We start from the raw sequence: 13,031 nt of genomic DNA on the forward strand, positions 1-13,031 counted from the left end.
GTAGACGATTCCTCCTAATATAAATTCCCCTCTGGAACTCAAGGAAGACCGGATGAAATGCGTAATTCGGCTGCGCTTTTGCCTAAAGAAGAATCCACACGAAGGAACCCTGCGTTGAATGCCTAACGTGAGACACCCACATCGAAGTCAGCGCAATTACGCATACAGCTCACGCCGATCCATCTAAAGCAACTAATTATGCATAATATGGACCTCCAGGCTCTGATGAGACACATTTTACAATATGTACTCGCATCGTTGCCAACTCTTTTGCCATAAAATCCTCCAGGTGCACTAGAATATCTGCTCCATTCACTAAAAAGCTCGTTTATCTGAATTTGATGTGACTGCGCCCATTTCGGATAGTCGGATAATATTTAACGTAAGTCGCGATAGGAGATAGCGTCTTATTAAAGCAGTTTCGGTTAGCTTACAATTGTTATCGTAGTTATAGTATAGTTACTGTTGTCAAGATGTGACATTTTTTTAAACCCTTTTCAATATTGATACACTCTATTGAATATTGTTATTGATATACAGAGCTTCCAGATATTATTCACCCCATAAATATTGTCCATAAAAACTTGCTATGCAAGTGGAGAGGAGGTCGTTAGTATTAACACGAAGAACATCTCAAAAAAAATATTCCATATACTTGGCAACACTCGGTACCATCGTGCATTGCGGCAAAACAGTAAAAGAGTGAAAATGGTGATGGTGCAAGAAAAATGCAATATGTGTGGGTGTTGTGGGAAACAAAATATCCTGTAACTGTTCTCAGTAGGAAAGAAATAATCCAAACCAGTGAACGTTTATAAACATTCTTGGGTAAGATATGTTAATTGTTGCTTCTTTTGCGCGTGCTTACAGTGTCAACGAATAATTGTACATACGTGGGCAGGCTTACCACTTACAAACTATTTTACGACTGTCATTTGTTACTGTATAGGCTATAAGAAAAAATGGTCAAATATAGTACACGAAAAGTGGAGAGTCGTAATCTTGCCGTTAAAAGTTTACTTTCCGTTTTGTCTAATGGTTTATGAGCATAAGAAAATCAGATTTGATAGCTGTTACCATTTTAAGCGAAACACGATTTCTTCCTTCTTCTTATCTACTTCCAAGGAAATTGTAATAATTTTGGCCAGTGACATTTTAATATGTACTTCATACGAATTGAAGTTCTAACGTTGCCGTTTCAACAATATAGAAGTTGACTTATTTGCAGAATTTCATCACGGATAATGATTTAGCAACACTGCTCGTAATTGAGATGCAACACTGTGATTTCAGATTTTCCTTTTGCCATTTCCCCCTTAAAATCCTCCTGGTGGGTGCTTATTAACTGCCATACATTGACGCCCTCTGGTGACCGGCTCGGTTTGTTTGCATGACGTCACAGTTTACAGGAGCTCTCCAACTTCTTCTTTTATCTCCTTAGGTAGCAAAGTTCATTGCTATTTTCCTCCAACTCAGTCACATTTTTCTGTCGTGACTGTGAGAAAGATTACGTAAGGAAGAAGTTGATTGATTGATTGAGTTGGTGTTTTAAGTCCACTTTATGCACAGTAAGGCTAATCGGGACTGGACCTACAGTTTAAAGTGGGATCCGAACCACTTGTGCCTCCACCGGGTATCGAACCCGGGACCCCTTGATTACAAGGCGACGACGCTACCACTGCGCCATAGGGGAGGCCCACGAAGAAGTTGAGTTGGTAGAAGTATTCGTAACTGCTGGTCTCCGTGGCGGAGTGGTTAGCACATCACGCTACGTTGCCAGGGATTCCGGGTTCCCTTAGTGAGGGTCCTTTCATGAATTTCATCACATCATTCATCCTCATCTTTGCAATTAGCAATTGATTGATTGATTGAGTTAGTGTATTTTACTTCGCGTTTTGTGCCTCTTGGCTAATTTGCGAAAATGGGGATGAGTGATGAAATGATGAAATTGATGAATGGACATTCACAAACAACCAAGCCCGACCGGGATTCGAACCCGGGACCCTTAGCGTCGCAGACAATTAGCAATTGTCTGCCAGACAATCCATATATATAAAAATGGATGTATGTGTGTATATACGTATGTATGTATGTTTGTTCCGGCATAACTCTCGAACGCCTGGAGCAATTTCAACCAAACTTGGTACACAAATGACTTACAACCTGGAAAGAAATACTGTAGGGGTAAAACACCCCTGGCACCACTAGGGGTGGGGGTGTTAAGCGGTGACATGTAAAAGTAATCGAAAACGACCGATATTAGTGTGGAATCCATAGCTTTCGAGGTCGCTAAGATGAATAGTGACACTACCAATGCCGTTCAATTTATTTATTCTTGCTTCTGGAGGTGAATCTAAAAATGTTGTTTATAATCAAGTTTTGAGTTAAATTAATATTATAGAGTGAATTTGTAAAATATTTTACTTTATAATTTGTATACTGTACTTATACTTTTAAATACCTGTAAATAAAATTAGTTACATTTTACACTATAGTTAGAATTCATTATTTTCCTGTCTAATAGAAGATTGGGATGAATAAATACCCGGACAACGCCGGGCAATCAGCTAGTCTAAAATAAATCAATCAACGTATTCTTACCAACGTACAGTACGGTAACTATTCTTCGTGAAGAATCAGTTGAATTTCAATGGATTAGCGTGAAAGGTTTATTAAAGTTCATCTTTAGACGAATACACATTTTTTTGGGAGGGGACACAGTATACTATAAGCATATGTGTATACAGGATGTCATTGTACAGTCACAATAAAAATGGGACACCTGGGTCTTGAAATGCTCGCTTTCCTGTAATGCGTTAAACTCTTCTAGTATCAAATGGCGACGCAATTAATCAAATTGTTAATGTAGGAGCTAATAAACTTACATATTGTGTAGGCTAAGTCACAAACTGCGGGTCTCCCCGATGGCGCAGTGGTAGCGTCGTCGCCTTGTAATCAAGGGGTTGCGGGTTCGATACAAGGTGGAGGCACACATTGGTTCGGATCTAACTTTGAACTGTAGGTCCAGTCCCAATTAGCCTTACTGTGCATAAAGTGGACTTAAAACACCAAATCAATTAACAACAATTAATATCTCAAACTGCAAGTCCTCGCCGTTCTAATATTACTGTTCCCTTTACTAAACTCATAAATAGACCTCGGATTATTACGCTCTAAAAAGTGTTTTTAGGTTCCTAACATAAGCTCTAAAAATAAAATAAAAAAGGTTCTAAAATCATAAATTAGGATCGAAAAATCCTGACCAAAGTTCTAAAGAAACTCAAAATGGTTGAACATTCCTAAAAAATAATCATTAGGTACAATCATTAAGAACAAAATTTCAAAAGAACCATAAGAAATTTAATTGATATCTATGAAAAACAAAAATTAATTTTCTAACCAAATTTTCATTTTCAAAATTATTCACTAATTAAGGAACGTCACAATGATTGTTTCCGCTAAGTTAATCTTCATGTTGCTTATCAAACATTTAATTTGGTGCTTGTTTTTTGTCGTGCATTGCGACATCAAGCTTCACGACTGCTGTGGACAAGAAACGAAAGAGAAGACGAACTCTTTCGTGCGCATGTTGAGGCCAAAGTTGACATTTCATTAAACTCCCTCCCAAGTCGAACGTTGTTCGTCGAAGCTAATGGCAGTGAGGAAGGATATTAAAGGACACGGTTGTGTGATTTCAATTTAGGTGATACGAAGCAACTAAAGCGAAGATAGTATCATCTTTTTTAATTTCTTCGTCAGCTGGAAACGTAATTACCGCTCCTAAATCTACCATGAACTGTAAAGCAGGTTTATTGAATATTAAGGTTGAGCCTTTCACTACAGACCTTCTGTCATTGGACGCTGGAATGACGTCTGGTCTGAGTGACGATGAGGAAACATCAACTTGAAGAGGAAATTTATTGTATTTGCTGAATTAGAACACACAGCACTTTTTCGTTTGTGTGTGTGGGGGGGGGGTGTTTTGGATTATTTTACATCGCTTTTCTGACCCTTTTGGCTAATCGCGAAGATGAGGATGAGTGATGACGTTATTAAATTGATGAAGAGACTCTCACAAACCCGGGATTGCTGTCGTCACCGCGTTGTGCAAATCAGAAAAAACAACTTATCCAAAATCCAGCAGAAAATTGGGAAATAATGCCCAGTTATCATTCCGAGTTAATTCTGTAAAATTCCCCAAATAGTAGAAAATATTCTGTGTGTGAAAATTGGGTGAATTAGTTCCCATTAAATATTCCAGGCGGCAGCACAACTGCAATCCAACTCATTATGAATAGGGAGTATAAATGGCCAGAAAACTACGTGAATTGCAAAACAAAAGGGTTCCTCGTTAAGATGCCCTGTTAGGTACCCCGATTTAAAAATCTCGCAATCTCTTGTGCGTGCGTGTGTGTGCGCGCGCATAGGGAGGGAAAATAGACTCTCAGTTTGCTGTTGTGATTGGTACGAATTCTAAATAATATGCGAAATTTATGTGGCACTATATTTCAGATATTTTTATCACGAAACTTGAACATACTAGTGCTAGAGGTTATACACATTTTATTGATTTCTAAAATACAGTACAACCTCGTTAATGCGGACCCCGATAAGCCGGACTTCGCTTAATTAAGATAGGCAAAGGAAAAAAAGCAGAATGCAAGGTTTTAAATGTGGCTAGAAGTCAACAAGAGAACTTCCCAAGGAAAAGGCAGTCAACCACTGATGAAATTCTGTTTCCCGCAGGCTTTGTACTGTACTGTATAGAGTATGTTTCCCGCAGGCTTTGTACTGTACTGTATAGAGTATTTAGGCCTATGCCCTTTAAATACACCATAATAAACGTGTTTTGTTGCTATAAACGGAGTTTTAATGCACTTTCTACTGTTATTTTAGGTTATTTCAGTTAATCCGGACTTCCGTTAAACAGGTCAACTTATCCCCCCCCCCATTAGTCCGGATTAACGAGATTTTACTGCATTTCTCGAGTTCGAATCTCAGCCAGTACACATTTCAGTGGATTGGATGCCACTTTAAACTGTAAGTCCAGTCCTAAATAGTATATATTTTTTGCATAAATCGGCAACATAATTGCGAAACAGTATTGCATACAGAGAATCGAGGGTATCAAAGCTTATCATGGAAATTGGTTTTAGTGCATTTGCTTCACGAATGTGCTAATATATTTTTTCTTTCACGCGATCCTGGTTATAGTGGTGTGTGCAATGGATTTTCAGCAAGATAGTGGAATCTTATAGTAACCGAGTTTGCAACACTGCCAGCATTGCCAGGGTGGATAAGGGTGCATATGGAACAGTCACCAATGTTGACCTTTTCTGGACAATACATTGCGCTGAGCTTCACATCTTTGATGTTTGCTAACTTGCGTTGCCTTTTGGTATGAACTTTGGCTCCTTGTATGAGTCAACGGTTCGGGCTACAGATCACTCAATGGACCATTGTTGCCAGGGATTTTACAAAAACAATAATGAGAAACGATAAAAATCCAGGAAAAGTGGCAATGGTATCTGCAGATTGAAAAAAGCGATCAAGATGAAACATATAATTATTCTTCCTAAGTTCAATTGGTCATTAATATAAAAGTGAAATTTTCGTTAAAACGAAAAGTTGAGAAAAACAAAATAAAATGTATTTGAGTAGGTTAAGTAGGAAAATTTTCGGTGTTTCGGAATCTCAAAATAACGCGAATCAAGCCATATTTTTAGAATAACACAGAATTTTGCACTTTAATGCGAAACTTTTTCTGTTCCAAAAGAACTACCTGAAGTTCTGAGATCTGTCATTTCTAGTCTAGCTTGTGAAAGTTCGACTCAAAAGCGATTGTCACTTTTCATTTATTGGGGTTTGGTTGGCAGTTTAGTGTTCATATTTAGCAGCCGATGAGATTAAATAGTTTTCTAAATGCAAGAAATTTGATCATTTCTCACAAAGGTAAGCCTTATATATATATATTTTTTTGTCATTAAAACTAAACTTTGTCTCAATTTTCCAGAACTAATGCAATGTGAAAATCTTAAGCAGAGAAGAAACAATAAAAAGGTATGTAAAAATAACACTGAATTGAAATGAAAATAGCATCGAAATTTAGGGGAAAACAAAACGAAAACATCACGTACCTAGTCATTGGTCGATTAATGGTGACTTGTAGTAAAGAGATCCCGCGTTTGATTTCAACGGGACTCGCATACAATTGCCAGAACAGGGTTAAAACCACAAGTCTGTCTCCACTCCACTAACATTAGGGGAAATTTATGAACAATTTCTTCTCTTAATTTACCAACTTTCAATCTCGGACCAGAAATATTTTCGCGATGGAACTCGATGCGCTGACCACGTGTTACCCAGAGAAATCCTCTTGGCAGGCCAATCAGATTAGGGTTATCTGCAAAATGACCGATACAATATTTATATAAATAATATTAATTGGGTGTACTATACTAATCTGCCATATTGATATTATTCCAAAGATATAGTATTTTTCATTTTGCCTGGTTTTGCAAATGGTAAACATATCAGAAATTAACCAGAACGTTTTTTTGCAAGTCTCTTAATGCTATACGAGCCGGTGGAGGTGGAGTGGTTAGCACAGCGCGTCTCGACGCCAAGGCCCTGGGTTCGAATCCCGGCCTTGGCATGGGTGTTATCTGTGTCCCTTCACCAATTTCGTTATGTCATCCTCATCGTCGCGATTATTCAAAAGTGATACAAGGCGACGTAAAACTACAAATATGTAAAGTCGAGAGCGAGATCAAAAGTCGAACACTTAACGCGCACCGAGCAGTGGCGGCGATTGGGTTCCAAAACGGGGGGGGGGCAAGGTGCAAAAGTGGGCGGCAAGGACAGTTTACTTTCCCTTGGTACATAAGGTTTAGCATAGTGTAGGGGCAAAAGTGGCAAAAAGTGCGGAGGCAACTACCCCCCCCCCCCCAAATGGCCGCCACTGGCTCCGAGCGTTGCTGTTCTGCCACTTTTGGCTAATCGCGACGATGAGATGATATGATGAAAGGACACTCACGAAGAAAACTCATGACAAGGTCGGGACTCGAACCCGGTGCCCTAGGCTACGAAGTTCGGTTCGTACGTTTATACTTTCTTATCACACTGGTCCATCGCCAATAGTATATTATCAAGAATTCCATGATAAAATCGTTACAACTGGCAACACTGCACTGGAAGCGAAAATGAAAAGCTCCTTGCCATGTGGGTGGGTGCATGGCTATGTCTCGGGTTAAATTGCTGTCTCCTGCATATGAGAGTGTGTGACTGGCGACCGGCTGCTGCCAGCGATGATTCTTGTCTTCCGTGGCCAGCCGTGCGTGAGTCACATTGCATTGCATCGGTGCACTTTCCACGGAACTAACATGGAATTAAAAGGCAAATTAGGAAAGCGATTCCAAGAATCCACAGCATCGCCTAAAAGTCAGCAAAGGGCAAGTGGGAGATGATCAGAAAACTTCTAGAAATTAAAGGAAATTTTCAGAAACATTTGCATTGGCATATTTTATATGAAAGATCTACCGTATTTCTGCTATACTTTCTTCAATCTTCGGACCTCACAGGCTGATGGATTCTCTTGAAGACTTGCAAATATGTCCACTATTTTATCCACAGTTCTAGAAGGAATTACAATAGTTGGATCAAGAAGGTTTCGGTCGTTTAAGCCGTCTACTATACGAATTGAGGAGGAAATAAACATTTACATTATTTTTGTCGTGAAACCTGGTGGAGAAAAAAACTGTAGCGCGATCAAGAACAATGTGGAATGACAAAATTAGGATGGACCTAAAATAAAATGGGTAAGGTGGTTAAGAATGGATCTTGTCAAATTAAAGACAGATGGGAGATTTATGTTGCTGTGGCAATGAACTCTCGCTTTTCAAAATATCAGAGAGCTAGTGAGTTGGTTAGTTCCTATATTCAATACTCGGAACACCTATCATGGTGTTCCTTGGTTCAATCTCTGTGAAGCGCAATTGTCACAGGAACGGATGTAGGAATCAATAGTCGTGCCTGGTGAGCAGCTGATTCATTTTTTACTGCGTCGAATGAAATAGCAACTGAGAACTCGTCTGTTTTGGTAGATTTTTCATTAGAGTGTTTACCATGTTTTTTCCCCGTTGCTTTTCTACCACTTGAAATTAATCGCGGCGACGATGATGAACTAAATGAGTAATGAAATGACACTTGCAATGAAGCATCCAAAGGTGTCAATATCATATCATCTTCGCGATTAGCCAAAAGAGGCACAAAAGCCACCAACACAAATCAAATCAAGATTTCGCAGCCGAAGGTTGCAGATTCGAACCCTGGCCAGCTATTTGTTCATTGTGTCTCTTCTCTTTCATCTAAGCATCATATTGCGAACTCGTGGTCTCGCCACCGAAGGTTACAGCTCGAGTTCCGGCCTTGGCATGGGTGTTTGTGTTTACTACTATGTACAGTAAAACCTCGTTAATCCGGATTAATGGGGGGGCCGGTTTAACGAAAGTCCGGATTAACTGAAATAACCTAAAAGAACCGTAGGAAGTGCATTAAAACTCAGTTTATAGCAACAAAACACGTTTATTATGGTGTATTTAAAGGGCATAGGGCTAAATTCACTATACAGTACAGTAAAATGTAAAGCAATACTGTACATAGAATCAGTACGTACATACGCGATACCGATATTATGATGATGTGCGATTGTTGACACATTTAAAACCTTGCATTCTGCTTTTTTACCCTATTGCCTGTCCGGATTAAGCCAAGTCAGGCTTATCGGGGTCCGAATTAACGAGGTTTTACTGTAGTAATTCAGTAACTAGGACGCTATACATGGACGCCCGCAGGATTTTATCCAGGGAGGGGTATTTTTTTCCAGGGGGACAAACAAGCCAAATTTTCCCCAATAATAGTGTTGTTCTTTCAAAAAACATTGCTTAAATTTGAATTTATCATGTTCGTGCAATAATTAAGACATATTATTGTGTCTGGAACGAAATTATATGTGTGAAATATATAATTTTTGGTTGACTTTCATTTTCCGGGGGATCGGCCCCCCTTACCCCCCTTTCTGGACGCCCATGACGCTATACGGTATTTCATGGAAGTCATTATAATTTTCCGTACAGGATACGCACGCTCTTGTTCCAATAAGGGACTGTTGTTAAAGCCATTTCTTCATTTTTCTTGTCGATAACGAAAGACAAACCGGATAGTTGGTTTGTATCTTCTTCACTTATCATTAATCTCCGCTAGTGACATCTACAGGCCAGTCTGAAGACCACGTCTTATGCGTTGGTCTGCAAAACGCACAACGCCGCTCCTAAAAAGGACAAAAGAAACCTCAGTCATTTGTTTCTCAACAAGTGTTCCATTTGCGTAATCTGTGGCCGTTTTTTTTCTCCTTTCGTCCACGCCTATTTTCCAGGAACTTCCCCTGCAAAAAGAGAGAAAAATCTCGACAGCCAAAGGGCACGGATTTAAATGTGTGCTTGGTTATGTTTTCCGCTCCATTTAACATATTCACAGTTCATGATTTTCTTAACGCACAACGTGCAATGGTAGTTACTTATTTCCGGTAGTGGTTGAGAATCAATAGATGACGTTACGTATTGTTGTTATTATTATTTATGAAATTATGTTATTTGTTTGTAATGATGAGAATAGTTGTCATTTCGTTGGCCGAGCACTTACGAAGGTTTAGGTTTCGAGTTCCGAATGGGCCATGCTCGTACCTTTGTTTACCTATAGTTTATCTAACCGTGAATCAGTGCCTAATAGGCAGGGTCATTGTTAAAACACGATAACACTGAAAAATGTTCATTCTTACAAAAAAGTGTTTATGTATGTGCACTGACATAGTCTCAACATATCTTTCATGCATTCAAAATCGCGAAATAACGCTATTTTGGCACAAAAAATGCGAATTGTGGACTTTTTCGCAAATTTCAACATATTTTGTGCTTAAAAAACGAGAAATACTTCGAAAATTTAACATTTCTTACGTTTTAGTGCTTAAAAAACATATTTATGCATGTATAATTTGAACTTTTCGATTTCGAAAATTTTATCTCCCCCCAAAAAAACAACAACATTGTGTGTGTATGTGTGCGTATTGACACGTTGGTCGCGGGGAAATTTTCTTTCTTTCCAAGGTGCAGCAGTAAATTATGAAAAAAGGCACTATAATTTTGAGTCTATTTTGGGAAGTTCACGAAACATAAAGTTCATAAAGAGTGTGTGAACTAGTTCCTGTCGAACATTCTAGGTGGCAGCACCAATACAAAAGTGTGTAAGATCTGCTAGACGCATGTAATCCAAGCTCATTGTGGAATTTCAAGGTATGTGCTGAGGCCATAAATGAACAGAAAACTTCGTAGACGGCAAAATAAAAGGTTCCCTGAAATAAGGTACTCTGTCAGGTTTTCCGATTTTAAAATCTCGCAAAACATGGCGTGTGTATGCATGTAATAATTACAGGGCTAGGATTTTTATGACCTAAAAGTCACCAAAATATGCAAAATGAAATATGCTCTTATGACCTAAAATTTTACAAAGTATGCACTATAATTTGAAAAATATGCCCTTATAACTGGACTGTTTCAAACATATCTAAGTGCTGAGATATTTTCACATTCGTACTATTTTTAGTTCACTTTATGGGCCCTGAGTTGCAATATACAATGAATACTTTCTGTAAATTTTCAAATAAAAATGTAAAAGATTTTGCTACAGTCAAAAAAAAAAAAAAAAAAAAAAAAAAAAAAAAAAAAAACGAGTAAAAATGGGAGTAAGAACGAATCCACTTCGAAAATGACTGTATATTTCTTGAAAATGCAAAAATATGCTGAATATGACCGAAAATCCATCAAAATATGCTCTATCACGTAGAAATGGCCAAATATGCCCTTAAAAAGCACCTTAATTTAATTAGTTTATTCATAATATGAAGAATATATTTAGGGAATACATCACCCTTACCAAATTAAATATGCTAAGTCATGAAAGTCCTAGCCCTAGTAATAAACAACTTTTGTACCTTGCCACCACACCTAGTTTCACAGCATATAGATGTCATTAAGGCAAACAACATTATTTTTTCCCCCGTTAGATGCCTCATTTTGAAGCTACGAGCTCTCAAAGAAACGTGATTTTTATCTTAAATAAACATGCAACCACGCACTTACCCGAATTGATTGATTTCGTACTTATCTTGAACAAACTATATTTGATTTATCCAGTGCTTGAAGTGGAGTGGTGTTTCCTTGAGCCTCGGGACTAGCTGGGAGACACTATCTGGTCACTTCGAGGAATGGATTTATCTAATAAGAAAAGTTATATCCACTTGGTATGTATGAAGAAATCACATAAGTGTTGCCTAACTCTCTGGCTACAAGTGGATTTTAATAGAAAATTTTCAATGGCAACTTCTACCAGCGCCTTGAAGTTAGGCAACACACTAATGCCTTGCAGGGAAGCGAGTATTTTAGGACCTAGGTGTCCCATTATTATTACCGGTGAGTGTACATCAGAAATAAATGTGGAAAATTTTCATGCATGATAAATTTTGTTCGTCGAACTTAGACCAAACTCATAACATTTAAATACATAAAACATTTTGTTGAGCAAATCGAATTTTTATAGCATTGTAAGTAGGGATGAACCGTTATCACTGATTAATTTGGTGTTTTAAGTCCACTTTATGCACAGTAAGGCTAATCGGGACTGGACCTACAGTTTAAAGTGGGATCCGAACCACTATGTGCCTCCACCGGTTATTGAACCCGGGATGCGCTACGGTAACGACGCTACCACTGCGCCATCTGGGCTACCACTTTGAACCCATACCGATATTCTTTCAAATAACGATACTTGAAAATTGCAGTATTTAAAATTTGTTCAAAATATTGACAATATTGGTGTGTAAAATATTCTACACTTATATGCATCAATCTACCAAGACATTTGCTTTGTAATATTCAAGAATTGCATCAGAATATGAAAATGGATGTTATGTAATCACAGAATATAGTTTTTCATGCAAAATTAAAAAGAATTGCTGCACGAAAGTGTCTGGCGGCATTTTTGCCGACCCCGTGAACGAGCAATATGCGGATGACATCAACATCGGTTCGGCCCCAATTGTAAGTTTGTTTCGGAATAGAGGACGTTTCTCAATAATGGACATTTTTACTTTCCCCACTGGTCTCTGAGAAGTTCCAGTTCCACTGTGTGTATTGGCTTCGATACCTGGTTGTGTTTTTCAGGTTAGTGATATTCGCAGAAAGACACTGAAATCAGAATTGAACATCGTTCTTCCAAGGTGCGTGCTATTTCTACGTAAACCATGCTCCAATGCCGTTCGCTTATAACGCAGAGGTGTTGTTGACTTCCAAGGTAAAGAGACGCTTCCTTGAGAGCCCGACACTTTCCGACGAAACAAACTCTGCCAGCGACGGGACGGTGCTTCCACTAAGTCCAGAAATAAGTCCGTGAATCACGCAAGTTCCCTCGCAGTCCCTGCCCGGAGGGGCTATATGTTTCGGCACGAGACAACTAGAGGCGTTACTTCTCTCTCCGATCGTCGACCTGTGGTTTTTCGATGGGGTAATCCGCGCTGGTTTCGCCACAGGAAGTTGATGTAACGAGTGTTTCTGGCAACGATCGCCCCTTGGTGTACGAAAAAAGCTAAGAAACCTTTGCGAAAAGCAGTTTCGAATCTCGCAACGTCGCGTGTGAACTTGTTCGGACATGCCGTCCCAACGCAACTTCTCTGGACCTACCAGGTTCTTGAAGAAGCAGGTAGGATTTTTTCGTGTTCTTGTTATTGTTATTCTGTGCCAATGTGGATTGATTTATACCACTTTCACTTGACAACTTATAAAATAATGTGCATAAGGATTTTGTACATATGAGAATCACTTTTGGTGAAAGTACATTAATCTGGTAATCATTTAATTGTGTTCGTTGGGCTCCAAGAAAGGTAAAAAAAGGATGGCATGAAGCTCATACGAAAGGAAGTGTAA

At 38.8% G+C, this 13,031-nt stretch overlaps 1 protein-coding gene across 9 annotated transcripts in view; it reads left to right on the forward strand.

Annotated features, from left to right (window-relative positions):
• Positions 1-13,031, forward strand: part of Sarm (sterile alpha and armadillo motif) — a 247,392-nt gene that overhangs the window by 128,452 nt on the left and 105,909 nt on the right. The window contains exon 1 of one of the 9 annotated variants that reach the window (XM_083125640.1): positions 12,696-12,807. The exons of the other annotated variants lie outside the window; for them this stretch is intronic. Within the exon in view, the coding sequence (XP_082981766.1) occupies positions 12,757-12,807 (51 nt within the window). The 5' untranslated portion in view covers positions 12,696-12,756. Of the gene's footprint in view, positions 1-12,695; positions 12,808-13,031 lie in introns of those variants that run through there. 9 annotated transcript variants of the gene reach the window in all.

This window comes from Lepisma saccharinum, chromosome 7, assembly GCF_977018435.1.
Source record: "Lepisma saccharinum chromosome 7, izLepSacc3.1, whole genome shotgun sequence".
Lineage (NCBI taxonomy): Eukaryota > Metazoa > Arthropoda > Insecta > Zygentoma > Lepismatidae > Lepisma > Lepisma saccharinum.